At 34.9% G+C, this 14,575-nt stretch overlaps 1 protein-coding gene and 1 pseudogene across 1 annotated transcript; one reads left to right on the top strand and one right to left on the bottom strand.

Annotated features, from left to right (window-relative positions):
• Positions 1–3,525: 3,525 nt before the first annotated feature.
• On the bottom strand, positions 3,526–6,486 carry LOC123922410. Its single transcript, XM_045975129.1, has 3 exons — positions 6,454–6,486; positions 4,822–5,331; positions 3,526–4,742 (listed from the first exon to the last, which is right to left on the bottom strand). The coding sequence occupies exons 1-3, from the start codon at positions 6,484–6,486 to the stop codon at positions 3,615–3,617; spliced, it is 1,671 nt and encodes a 556-aa protein (XP_045831085.1). The 3' UTR covers positions 3,526–3,614.
• A 23-nt stretch (positions 6,487–6,509) lies between these two features.
• LOC123920201 lies at positions 6,510–14,340 on the top strand (annotated as a pseudogene).
• The last annotated feature ends 235 nt before the right edge of the window (positions 14,341–14,575 follow it).

Here is a 14,575-nt window from a genome sequence, read left to right as displayed (position 1 = left end):
ACCTCCTGTGAATCTTTTATACCTTTCAATATTCAAATTTTGCCCTTGCAAAAAAAATTCGGTTCGCAGAAACCGAATTTTTACTAGTGCAAATTCAGAGTAAATTTCGGTTTTTAGAAACTGAAATTTATTTTCAAGGCAAAAAAAAACTTCGATTTCTACGAACTGAAGTTTTTTCAAGGACAAAATTGGAAATTCAAGGGGATAAAAGATTCATGGTCTCGTGACCAAAAAATCTTCCATGGTCTCGTGACCAAAAAATGACATTTGGTCAACCAACCAAAACTTGACAACTCATATTAGGTGAGAGAAAATGGCCAATGAAAAGCAAAGAGAGAGAACGTATACAGTTCCATTTTCTCAGTGTTTGTTTTTATTCACAACTTCCATCTTCTTCAACCTCTTTTTTTTGTTTTTTTGTTTTTTAATGGAATTCTTCAACCAATTGAATATGAAGCATTAACAATGTAAGAAAATAGAAAGTAACACATTGTACTGTACTTCAAAACTATCTAATAATTTGTTTAACACCAATATAATAAGTGATAAACCAATTCTATTTGATGAAAAAACGTGACAAACAATTCAATTTGAGTATGGAAACCATTAGTCCACTCAAAGGTGAAAAACTTTTTATCACTTCTTGCAAAAGTTTCTAAGAATTTCTAAGAACCAAGCTCTATTTAATCAGGAAGGAAAAACAACGTTTTGTCTTTATGATTTGCAAGAAAAAATTGTCACGGCGAGAAACATCTTCAGATCAGAAAAAGATAGTGCAGACAGTGATTTTGGAAAGTGTTGTTGTGTTTCCGCCTGGACGGTGGATCTGGGTTGCGGTTTATCTGGATTTGATGAGAAACATCTTTCTCTCTTTCAAGTAAATAAAGATTTTTTTTTTTAAAAAAATATATAGACTTGAACATGTTATTCTATGTGTACCTTTTTAATTGGTTGGGACCAAAAATGATGTGTTGGTCCAATGACCACACAACAATATCTCGAGAAAACATCATCCCTAAAAGATGGTTTCTCTCCCGACCCCCCTCATTTCTTTTTTTGTCATGCTAAAAACTTTCGGTTTATATAAACCGAAATATTGTGTTCCATATTTTTTTTCAGCTTTCCTGCATAAATTCTGCATTAGACCCTCAACTTTCACAATTTATTTGAAATACTAAACGATGTCCGATTTGAGTAAACGACCACTCGTTGGAAAGATTAGGGTGTCAAGAATACAAATATAATTTTGGTTTAATTAGTAAAATGGTCCCTTAAAGACATTTTTAGTTTCAGATTGGTCCCTTAAAGAAAAAAAGGTCCAAATAGGTCCCTTAAAGAAAAAAAAGTCCGAATAGGTCCCTTAAAGACATCTCCGTTAATCAATTTGGTCCCTAAAAAGAGGTCTAAATAGGACCAAACTGATTAATGGAGATGTCTTTAAGGGACCTATTCGGACTTTTTTTTCTTTAAGGGACCTATTTGGACCTTTTTTTCTTTAAGGGACCAATATGAAACCAAAAATGTCTTTAAGGGACCATTTTACTAATTAAGCCTATAATTTTTGTTTTGAGGGTTAACTATCCAATGAGTTCAGTTTGACCAAATAATGGGTACTGGTATAGAAACAGAGCATAAACTTTTCTCAAACTTGTAGGTAGATTCTATCATTCTATACTTAATGAAATTTAACAATTCCGGTGTCAATATTGTACTAAATTTTGTCTTCTTTACACTGGATTAAAAATCATTAGCATACGACTTATATTCAGAGAGTTATGATAAATTTACCACAGGTATCTCTACAATATTTTGCAGAAACTTTTCGCAAACTTGTAGGTAGATTTTCTCATACTATGCTTAATGAAATTTAACAATTCCGGTGTCAATCTTGTAGTAACTTTTGTCTTCTTTACACTGGATTAAAAATCATTAGCATACGACGTATATTCAGAGAGCTATGATAAATTTACCACAGGTATCTCTACAACATTTTATAGAAATTTTTCTCAAACTTGTAGGTAGATTCTCTCATACTATAATTAATGAAATTTAATAATTCCGGTGTCAATCTTGTAGTAAATTTTGTCTTCTTTACACTGAATTAAAAATCATTAGCATACGACCTATATTCAGAGAGATATGCTAAATTTACCACAGGTAGCTCTACAAGAATTTTCACATAAAATTTCCTTCTTTTTGGGGGGTATATGTTATTTCGGTTTATATAAACCGAATTTTTTTTCCATGTTTAAAAACTTCGATTTATATAGACCGAAGTTTGTTGGCAAAAAATTTTCATACCGCAAAGGGCAAAATGAGATTTTTGAGGGGTAGAAAAGAAATGAGGGGTCGGGAGAGAAAAGTTCTCCCTAAAAAGGTGATTGTTACATTAGAAATCGGCCCACTTATTGCTTCTCTGTTCATTCCTCTACTGGGGTCCAAAACCTCAATCAACTCTCAGCAACATATGTTACGGGGATAAAATAAACGACTTGGTCATACTCATGCCATTTAAAATTAGTCTTCAACGAATGTACCAAAAAAAAAAAAAGTCTTCAATGATAATTAATTGGTTCAAGTAGTAAGGGTCTTAATCCCCTTAAGTATATGGTCAGTGATTCAATTTCTTCTTCTTGTTTATGAGAGAAAATTCGATTTGAAAGGGAAAAATCCACCTCATGTATCCACAAGTTCTCTGACAGACAGAAACTTCGCAGCGTCTTATTTTTTCCACAAGCTTTAATTATTTGTTTTGGTTCAGAAAAAAAATAGCTATACTTATTTTTTTTGCGCGAACTAGCCTGTCTATAGTTTAGTTTACCCCATTAGACAGGGTATCAACTAGTGAATTTTATTTTTAATGATTTATTGACAAATAAATTCATTCTCACTTATTATATATTTAGACAGTGGAAAATATATAATTTTATAATAGCATCTAATAATTATTTTGTATTCTATCGAATCACATGTATATCTTGAAAGTAATTGTATAACATGGTAGATTGAAGGCTTCTTGTTACATGAAACAGGTTCCTATTCAAAGGGTGCATAATTACATGAATAAGCTCACACTAACCCGTCAATTTCAGATCCAATTGTGAATTTTCTTTGGGAGATATTGGGAAGGAATTGGAATAATATGGATGATATTGATATTGATGATTCATACAGATACATGACCGTGTAAAACTATTTACATCGGTGTATACATGTTAAACTCTTAATTTAAATGGTTGTATACATTAAAAAAAATTATAAAAAAAATTGTTGTTAAAAAAAAAATTATAAAAAAATTTGATCTTATGATTTTTTTTTTTTAGTACAATACTCTTATGATTTAATAAGTAGTTAAAATAAAATAGTAATTCTAACAATATAGAAATTAGTCTGTACATTAGTGTTATTTGAAATTTTTATCACGATATTCATCAGTTTGTTGATGATTTTCAAAGTTTGATTACACATAGAGATAGAGATGTAGAGAGCAGTGGCGGAGCCAGGAATAAGAACTCGGGTGGGCCACTAAAATAAACTACAATATATTTATATATTAATTATGAAACTTATAGTGCATACAAAAAGTTGATCATATGTAAATTTAACTACATACCTTAAAATAATAATCTACGCGTACCAAGTGCCTTGAAATCATCAATTATAAGATCTGAACTAATACTTGCACCGATTTCCCTTTCAATGTAAACAGTCATGCTATCGGCTAGAAACCGACCCTCCATCTTGTTTCGCAACCTAGTCTTAATAATTTTCATTGCTGAAAAACATCTCTCGGTTGTAGCCGTAGAAACTGGAAGAGTCATGATAAGACGGAGTAATCTATCAATCAAGTAGTAGATTGTCGCCCTATCAGTTGCAACCAAACATGAACATAACTCTTGAATAGTTGATAAATTGTTCAAGTCTTTTGATTGGCGAGCAACAACGAGAAATTGCCGAAGTTGAAATTGCAAAGTAATCTTCTCTTGCTCATTGAAATCCATAGGATAATATTTTTCAACTAGAGTGCATATAGTATCAATGTTAAAAGCTTTATAATTACCTTTGGGATTCAAAGCACAACTTAGAGTTAACAACTCCATTACTTCCTCACTAAATCTGCTATTCAACTCTTGTAATTGTTGGTCAATGATAGCAAAAAATATCTCAACTTTAAAGTAATGCTCTACTGTGACCTGATTCTCTTCAAGACGAGAGCGTCCTAATCTTGTTGCTGAATGAGTACACTTAAGATCCGGAATCTCAATATCATGTCTTACACAATAAGACGTCACATTAGTATACAATTTATCCCAACCATCTTCTCTCAGTTCTTGAATAAGAGTTTTTGTTGCACGAACTAAATTCATAGCATTAACCACATCTTGAGATTGTGATTGCAAAGCTTGACAAAGCACATCTGTTATCCCCATAATTTCTTTCATCAAATGCAAGATCAGTATGAAACCGAATTCCTTCAAGTAATTGTAACCACTATTACCTTCCCCGCGTGTAATATAACTTAGTCCTTCTTTTGATAATGTTTTTAAAACACGGCAAGTTGCTTCATACATATTCATCAAGCTGCAAATAGACCTGAAATGTGATCCCCAACGAGTAGTCGCAGCTCTTGACAAAGTACCAATTTGATTTTCACCTTTACCGGTAATGATCTCATCAATCTCCAACAAATGCTCAATTTCTAATAGTTGGGCTTCTTGTAACTCATCATGTCTCTTGACAAGCTTTCATTGCATTGTTGTGTGACGAGCAAGGATCTTTCCCTATATGCTTAAGAAAAGCACATTTCTTTCCATCTCTCACTCTTTTCCAACCTTTAAAACCTGTAGTAATAAAGACACTTGGTTCTTTGCTAAAAAGATAACATGGTAAGCAATATGCGGCATCCTTTGAAGGTGAATATTCTAGCCAAAAAGGAAAGATGTCGAACCAAGTGTGTTGAAACCGTCTTAGATGATTCTCTTTACCGGACAAAGGATATTCTTCTAAAAGGATTCGATATGAACCCCATTTCAAATAAGCTCTCCGTATTTGATCGATATGATTTGGTGAATATGACCATATTGGGGAACGCTTTCCAGGATCACGTTCTAAAGAATTCAAAAAATCATCTACAACTTCAACTCGTTGAGGCATAGAAGTTGTCACTTCTTCAATTCTTGAAACTTGAACCGGCGTAGAAGTTATCACTTCTTCAATTGTTGGAACTGGAATCGGTTGAGGCGTAGAAGTTATCACTTCTTCAATTGTTGGAACTTCAATTCGTGAAACTTTAACATGTTCGGATGTAGAAGCATTCTCACAAGTTTTCCTCTTAAAAAATTGATTAATTTTTGTATTCTTCATCTTTATTTTTCTGTTTTAAAGAAATCAACAACAAATCAATCAACTAATCCATATTTAGCAACAAAAAAATACAATCACAATAAAAAAAAAATCACAAACAAATCAGTAATCAAACAAATCACTTTTGTTTTAGTAAAAAAAAAAAAATCACTATTTATTATATAAATACCATCTTGTTTTTCATTCAAAAAAAAAAAACATTCAAAAACAGCAACAAACAAATCAGTAATCAAACAAGCTCTATCCTAAATCCTAATTCCTAATGCAAGGCAAGTTATAACCAAGAACCACAACACAAACACACAGTAGCGGAGGAAATTGCAATTTGCAAACACAACACTCTCAACAGTCAACACACAACAAAATCATTCATTCAAAACATTCAAAATCATTCATTCAAGTCAAAATCATTCATTCAAAATCAACAAAATCATTCATTCAAGTCAAAATCACTCATTCAAAATCAACAAAGTAACAATACCTTTAAGAAAAACAGAGTAACGTTGTCGTTCGCGGAGGTAACGAAGAACTGATGAGTCGCCGTTGCCGCCGGTGACCGTCTCCGTCTTAGATCCTAGAGGGAAAGGAGTTTATCGCGTTTCGGAGGGGAAAGCACGAAGCGAGACGATTGAGACTTGAGTTGAGAGCGATGGTGATTCGATGAAGTCTTAGAGGAAAAGGGTTTTTGTGTTGTTCGTACGCAACACAACACCAACACGCAACAACATAGTGACAGAGGGAAGGTAGAATTTTCAATCATAGGGGTATAATAGTAAATTCCTCTATATAATTTTTTTTTTTTTTTTTTCTTGGGGTGGGCCGCGGCCCAGCCGGGCCACCCCTGTCTCCGCTAGTGGTAGAGAGGATAATTGTAATTTATAGAAGTTTGTGTATTTTGTTTTTATATTTTTTATTTTTATAAACAAAGTTTATAAATATTAGAATTCGCCCGAAGTTACCAATATAGTGTGACACACTCGGTACATACTAGAGTTTCTTAACCATTTGGTATTAGATTCGATCTCTGGTCGGTACATATGGAAAAATATTTGTTGGGATAGATCAACCCTTTTAATTGATCTCAATTACATCGAGAAGATTAGTTTTCTCGGTAGTTCCCATCATTCCAAGAGCCAAATCAAACAATGAAATTTATAATTTCTTGTAGTTTCCACTTTATCTTCATAACCACATTCCTATGTTATGAAACCATAGCTCAACCAAACTTCATTCCATCATGTCATATTCATAAAGGCAATTACACAACAAACAGCACATACCAACACAATCTCAACACAGTTTTAACAACTCTAACTTCCAACACAGAAATCACCTACGGTTTCTACAATTTCACCTACGGCGTAGACACCAACAAAGTATACGCCATAGGATTATGCAGAGGAGATGTTAATCCACAAAACTGTCGTAAATGTCTCAACAATTCAAGACTCCTTTTAACACAAAACTGTCCAAACAAAAAAGAAGCACTTGGTTGGATTGACGACTGCATGTTGCGTTACTCAAATAGGTCAATATTCGGGCTAATGGAAACAGCACCTGGAACATCTATGTGGAGTCCATTTAAAGCAACGGATGTTGATGAATATAATAAAGTGTTGGGAAAATTGTTGGATGATGTGAAAAATGAAGCTGTATCTGGTGATTCTATGAAAAATTTTGCTACCGCGAATGTTACAGGTCCTGTTATGATAGAAAAGAGAGGGAAAGATTAAAGGAAAGAATCATCTTATTGAATTGAATGAATCTAATACAAGATCATAATCCTTATATAGGCTAGATTAGGATCTATCATAAGCTAGTGTGTATCTACCATACGATAACTTGTACTACAAGTTAGTTACAAAACTAAGCTAACTATGTACATTTACTTTGATTCCTCATTCCTCTGATCACATCTATTGATACTTAACATCCTCCCACAAGCTGAAGCTTGATATATATCAAGCAATCCAAGCTTGGACATGAAATAATTGAACTTGGGCACTGGTAGAGCCTTTGTCAAGAAATCTGCTAGTTGGTCCTGTGTTGCTATGGGAAGTAATCTCATCAATCCATTTTGCACCTTTTCCCTAACAATGTGACAGTCTATCTCTATGTGCTTAGTTCTTTCATGAAAGACTGGATTTGAAGCTATATGCAATGCACTTTGATTGTCACAAAATAGAACTGGCTGTTTTATACATTCTATCTGCAAGTCTTTCAACAAGTATAGGAGCCAAGTCAATTCACAAGTTGCTGATGAAAGAGCTCTATATTCTGCTTCAGATGAAGACTTGGAGATGGTTGACTGTTTCTTTGCCTTCCATGACACAAGAGATGAACCAAGAAAGAAACAATAACCACTGGTGGATCTTCTAGTATCTAAGCATCCAGCCCAATCTGCATCTGAGTATCCAAGTATCTGCAAATCTGAATTTCTGTGAAAGAGAAGGCCTCTTCCTGGATTATGCTTGAGATATCTAATAACCCTACATGCTGCTTTGTAGTGAGTAACAGTTGGATTATGTAGAAATTGGCTCAGCTGTTGTGTAGCAAATGTGATATCTGGTCTGGTGTTGGTGAGGTACAACAGTTTACCAACAAGTCTTCTATACAAACTTATGTCCTCAAATGGCTTACCATTATCTTGATGCAGTTTAATGGATGGATCTAATGGTGTGGAAGCAGGTTTAGATCCAAGCAAACCAGAATCATGAAGCAAATCCAGGCAATACTTTCTCTGAGATATACTTATCCCTTCTTTGGAGTGAGCAACTTCTAAACCAAGGAAATATTTCACAACACCTAAATCCTTAATTTTGAAATTGTTATCCAAGATAGTTTTAATTCTAGTTATCTCTTGTATATCAGTACCAGTCAAAATCACATCATCAACATATATTAACAATGCAGTAAAGTGACTTTGTTGATTGATTGTGAATAGAGAATAGTCAGATGTGGACTGTGTATATCCCTCCTTGACTAACAAGGATGTGAGTTTCTCATACCATTTGCGACTAGCCTGTTTCAAGCCATATAAGCTTTTGAGTAACTTACAAACTTGATTAGGCTTAGCACACTGAACACCATCTGGGACTTTCATATACACATCCTCTTGCAGGTCTCCATGCAGGAAAGCATTGTTGACATCAAGTTGATGCACAATCCATCCCTTAATTGATGCTATGGCAAGTAACATCCTGACAGTAGTAAGCTTTGCAACTGGTGAGAAAGTATCAAAAAAATCCAGTCCCTCTATCTGATTGTAACCTTTAGCTACAAGTCTGGCCTTATATCTTTCAACAGTTCCATCAGACTTATGTTTGATTTTGTACACCCACTTACTCCCAATAGGCCTGACATTGGGTGGTAAGTCAACAATCTTCCAAGTACCAGTACGAGCCAAGGCCTCTAGCTCAGAATTCATAGCTTGAATCCAGTGTTCTGATTTACAAGCCTCACTATAGGTCTGTGGTTCTGTGTGTTGTGTGAGAGACAAAGTGTAGACACTATGTGAAGAAGATAAATGATCTAAAGAATGAAAAGAGGAGATAGGATAGAGTGTACCTGAAGATGAAGATTGCAGTGAAGCACTTGATGAATTGCACACATAATCAGACAGATGAGTTGGCTTATGTTTCACTCTTGCTGGTCTAACATTTGGTGGTGAAGGTGGGGGTGAAGTGTTTTGTGGTGAAAGTGATGGTGATGAAGGGGAAGGAATGTCAATAGGTTGAATGGCTTCATTGGTAGTGAAGTCAGTTAGAAGTGTGGTTAATGGCCTTATGGATAATTCATTAGGAGAATCAGCAGGTATATGATTTTCTGAAGGTGTAGAATCAAAAGTAGAATGATAATGCCAATGAATGGGTGAGTTATTGGCAGTATATGGTAGAATATGATCAAAGTGGGTGACATTTCTAGAAATGAAAATGGTTTTACCATCTAGATCAAAGAGAATAGAACCCTTGACACCTTGCTTGTAGCCTAAGAAAACACATTTTCTGCCTCTTGGTGACAGTTTAGATCTGTTGATGTTTAAAGTAGATGCATATGCAAGAGAGCCAAAAACCTTTAATTCATGCAAATTTGGTAAGGATTGATAAAGCATTTCATATGGAGATTTATTTTGAAGAACAGGGGTGGAAATTCTGTTTATGATATATGTAGCATGTAAAACTGCATATGACCAAAAATTTTTAGGCAAATTTGAATGGTATAATAGAGCTCTAGCAATATTTAAAATGTGCTGATGCTTTCTCTCTACTCTACCATTCTGCTGTGGGGATTCAACACAGCTAGTTTGGTGTAAAATTCCTTTAGAAGCATAAAATTCATTCATAAGAAACTCAGGGCCATTATCTGACCTTACTATTTTGACTTGATGATTAAATTGAGTCTGAATCATTTTTATCAAATTTATAACATGATTCCTTGTTTCAGCTTTGGATTTCATTAAAACAATCCAAGTATATCTGCTATAATCATCCACAGCAGTAAGAAAATAAGAATGATGATGAAAAGATTTTATTGAAATAGGACCCCAAATATCAAAGTGAATTACATCATAAGCATGAGCTGCTTTATTAAAACTAGTATTATAGGGAAGTTTCTTGTGCTTAGCAAGGTGGCAAACATCACATATTCCATTTGGATCTGCTGTTACATAGGGAAACTTATTGTGCAAGCTAGCTAGTCTAAGGTAGGAAGGGTGTCCTAATCTAAAATGCCAAAGGGCAGACTTAGGGATAGATTTGTGGTTAGAACCATCAATAGATGCCACATGAGCCACTTTATCTGTAAGCTTCAGATGATACAATCCATCATGTTCATCAGCTGAACCAATCATCTTCAAATTCTTCTTGTCCTGAATGATACAGTGTGTATTAGTAAAATTGACTATATAATGAGGTGATTGGCACAATTTTGAAACTGCTATCAAATTAATAGAGAAATTGGGAACAAATAGAACATTAGTAATGACAAATTGTGGTGAAAATTGAACTGTACCAGAGAGCTTGGCAATAGCAAAATTTCCATTTGGAAGAGTAATATTGATAGGATTGATTTCAATATATGATTGAAACCAAGATAAAGAACTACATATGTGGTGACTAGCACCTGAATCAATGATCCAAGTGCCAAGAACACATGCATTATGAGGGGAATGAGATATACCTTTGTGAATCACTGATGTATGATCAGTGACCATAGAAGAACCAACCTTAACTGAGCTTGCAGATGCAGAAGTGGAAGCAAGGTTAGAATGCTGAAGTAGTGACATTAGCTTATCATACTGCTCTTGAGAAATTGAAGGAGGAGTAGCTGCAATTGGCTCAGAGGAGGCTCCCTCAGTTGCAGCATTAGCAGAAGCATACTTCTTCATATGTGGAGGAACACCATTCTTCTTGAAGCAGTTTTCAACAAAATGATTATCCTTACCACAGAAAGTGCAATTACGAGGAGGCTTGGAGCCAGAAGTAGGTTTATTGGACCTAGCTGCATTGACAAGAATCTTAGATTCATCAGGCTCAGTGAAATTACCTTGGCGTTCATGCTGAATCACCATATGAAAAACTTTGTTAATTGGAGGAAGAGGATCAAGGAGCAGGATCTGTGACTTCACAGTAGAAAAGTGATCATTCAAACCAGTAATGAAACGAATTGTTTGAAGGAGAGTGTGATTCCTGCGTGCGGAACGCATAGCCTCACAAGCACATCGTTGGCGACAAGTACAAGTAGGAAAAGGAAGATACAACTCCAATTCTTCCCAAAGAACTCTGAGTTCAGAGTAGAAATCAATAACTGAACGATTTTCTTGCTTCAAAGCATGGATTTCTTGCTGTAATTCAGAAATGCGAATCAAATCACCTTGAGAGAAGCGTTCGCGAAGATCATTCCAAATGTCAATGGCGTTTTCAAGAAAAACAACCGATTGAGCAATTGAAGGTGAAATTGAATTCAAGATCCATGAAGAAACTAGTTGATTGCAACGATGCCACGCGCGAAACGCCGGATCAAAGTCATCTTCCGGCTGAGGAAGTGAACCATCAACGAATTCAAGCTTCATTTTAGCTCCGAGCGCACGTTTCATTGAACGAGCCCAAGACTGATAGTTGGAACCGGTGAGAAGTGGCGTAACAACAACGGAACTCGGTCCATCACCAGGGTGAACGAAGTAGGGAGAAGAATTATCGAGAACGGGATCGGTAGCATTGCGAGGAGGCATGATTCCGTCGGAGAAGGCGATCGGAAACAGCTAACAGAAAACGGTTATGGCAGCGGAAAAACGGTTACGGTGGATCTTAAGGCGGTTGATACCATGTTATGATAGAAAAGAGAGGGAAAGATTAAAGGAAAGAATCATCTTATTGAATTGAATGAATCTAATACAAGATCATAATCCTTATATAGGCTAGATTAGGATCTATCATAAGCTAGTGTGTATCTACCATACGATAACTTGTACTACAAGTTAGTTACAAAACTAAGCTAACTATGTACATTTACTTTGATTCCTCATTCCTCTGATCACATCTATTGATACTTAACAGGTCCGAATTTGCAGGAGATATATTGTCTTATGCAGTGTACACCTGATGTAAGCTCTATGGATTGTAATCAATGTTTGGATGAAGCTATTGCGCGTCTTCCAACTTGTTGTGAAGATAAGGTTGGTGCTAGAGTTATTAGAGCAAGTTGTACTCTAAGATATGAAAAATATAAGTTCTATGAAATTACAGATCAACCGAGACAGCCGCCTCCACCACCACCTAGTTCACCATCCACCAATCATACTTCCTCATCCTCTCAAGGTATTTGCCTTTTCCATGCAGCCGTGCAGTCACGACAATTTTGGTTTAAACAAAATGCATATTTTATGATTAAGATCGGATGGTCCACGACATCTAACTGTTAACTGTATATATACAATACAAGTTTAAACAATAAATACTGTGAAAAATTTATTCATATACAGTATCTCTTTTTAATCTGGTTTTTATATTGTTCGGTATTTTATTAATCTTAATAACGATTTTATTAATCATCATAGCAATCCCAATTGTTATTGCTGTTTTGGTTCTCTGTATCATCTGTACCTATTTACGACTACGAATGAAGAAGCCGAGTTTAACTACTAAAAGTAAGCTTAAGGCCTCAAAACTTGGATTTACAATTTTACATTCACTTTGTTTTGAAGATGATATATTTTCACCTTTCTATGCAAATTATGGCTATATCTCAGTTACTTCAGAAGATGAGGATGAAATTACAACTGTTGAGTCATTACAATTGGACTTTGACACTATTAGAGTTGCTACAAATGACTTCAATGATTCTAATAAGCTAGGAGAAGGCGGATTTGGAGCTGTTTATCAGGCAAGATAATATTGTTGCGTTCATTACTAAATTTTTATTGTTAATTATATTTTTTTAAAATAGTGTATTACTTTTTTTCAAAACATGATACAACTTGGCTAAATTAAAATAATGGTCAAATGCATTCAGAGATCCTTTAAGTTTTGCGCTTGTAACAAGTAGGTCCATTAAGTTTCTTAGGTAATAACAAATAAGTCGTGTTTTTTCAGGGTAGGCTCTCTAATGGACAAGTGATTGCTGTCAAAAGGTTGTCCATATGAATTCTGACCAAGGAGATCTAGAATTTAAGAATGAAGTACTTTTAATGTCCAAACTTCAACACCGAAATCTCGTTAGACTACTTGGTTTTACTATTGATGAAGGGAGAGAAAGACTACTAGTCTACGAGTTTGTTCCCATCAAAAGTCTTGACAACTTCATATTTGGTATAATTGCAATATCATCATAATTAGATTGTTGCTCTATTAATTCAATCACGTTTCAAGATAAAGACTGACTTTCAAGATAGCTAAAATGCGTGTGACTTTGTTGTATATGTAGATCCAATAAAGAAAACACAATTAGATTGGGAAAAACGCTACAAAATCATTCAAGGTACTGCTCGAGGTGTTCTTTATCTTCATGAGGACTCTCGACTACGTATTATACACCGCGATCTTAAAGCAAGCAATATTCTCTTAGATGGCGACATGCATGCTAAGATATCCGACTTTGGCATGGCAAGACTATTTCTGGTAGATCAAACACAAGCAAATACAAATAGAATTGTTGGAACTTAGTAAGTATTAGATTTACTTTGAGCTTCATGATTATCGTAAAGTCATGTATAAAATTTGTTTTTACTGTTTTTCTGGTTTTAACTAATTAGGCTTGTCTGTATTCGGCATGTAGTGGATATATGGCACCTGAATATGCAATGAATGGAGAATTTTCAGTGAAATCCGATGTCTTTAGTTTTGGTGTACTAGTTCTTGAGATTATAAGTGGCCAGAAGAACAGTGGTATTCGTCACGGGGATGATTCGTTGGATCTATTGAGCTTTGTAAGTCTTCCTTTTCTCATCATTGTTTCTGATAAGTTCTTCATTCAAATGTAGAGAAAATTACACTCATCTCCTCTTAGATATATATTTAGGTAACACATCCCTTCTAAAATTTAAATAGTGTAAATGTATACTTGCAGGCATGGAAAAGTTGGAGGAACGGAACAGCTGCAAGTATTATTGATCCATCACTATACAACAGTTCAAGAAATGAAATCTTGAGATGCATTCATATTGGTTTACTTTGTGTCCAAGACAATGTAGCTAAAAGACCAACCATGGCTACAATTGTACTCATGCTAAACAGCTATTCTGTTACTCTTTCTATACTTTCAGAACCTGCATTTTTTATGGACACTAGAACTAGAAGCCTTCCAGAATTGAGGCAGTGGGAATCTGTTAATGAGGCTTCATTAACTGATCCTTATCCTCGTTAGATTCCAGCCATGATTTTATATTAGTTAGTACCATCAATGTTCTTAACTAAATACAATGTATTGGAACTTATAATATGTTCCTGCAAAGAGACTATATATAACATATCCTATTTGTAATATCGTCGTTCTATTTGTCTTAAAGAGTAAGGTTTATCTTCGGCAGCACGGCTATAATGCAACTAGTTTTTTCTTTGGCTTAACCCTCCTTTATCAGGACCCTTTGTCCTGGTAATATGAAGTTTGGTTGAGAGGTAATAAAGTCTGACCAAGGATTGTTCTAGTCACGGATAAAATTATGTTATTTCCTACCAATCCGACCTTATCTGTAGCTGAATAACTAGTTTAGTCCAAT

Source organism: Trifolium pratense, linkage group LG4, assembly GCF_020283565.1.
Source record: "Trifolium pratense cultivar HEN17-A07 linkage group LG4, ARS_RC_1.1, whole genome shotgun sequence".
Classification (NCBI taxonomy): domain Eukaryota; kingdom Viridiplantae; phylum Streptophyta; class Magnoliopsida; order Fabales; family Fabaceae; genus Trifolium; species Trifolium pratense.
Note: the sequence above shows the minus strand (reverse complement) of the source record. Positions and strands in the feature narration are given on the sequence as shown.

Coding starts and splice junctions, on each gene's coding strand:
- LOC123922410 (XM_045975129.1), bottom strand. CDS start 6,486: ATGGGAACTACCGAGAAAACTAATCTTCTCGAT. Junction 5,332..6,453: donor AGAAAACTAATCTTCTCGAT/GTAATTGAGATC, acceptor CAATTTTTTAAG/AGGAAAACTTGTGAGAATGC. Junction 4,743..4,821: donor GTTTTAAAGGTTGGAAAAGA/GTGAGAGATGGA, acceptor ATGCAATGAAAG/CTTGTCAAGAGACATGATGA.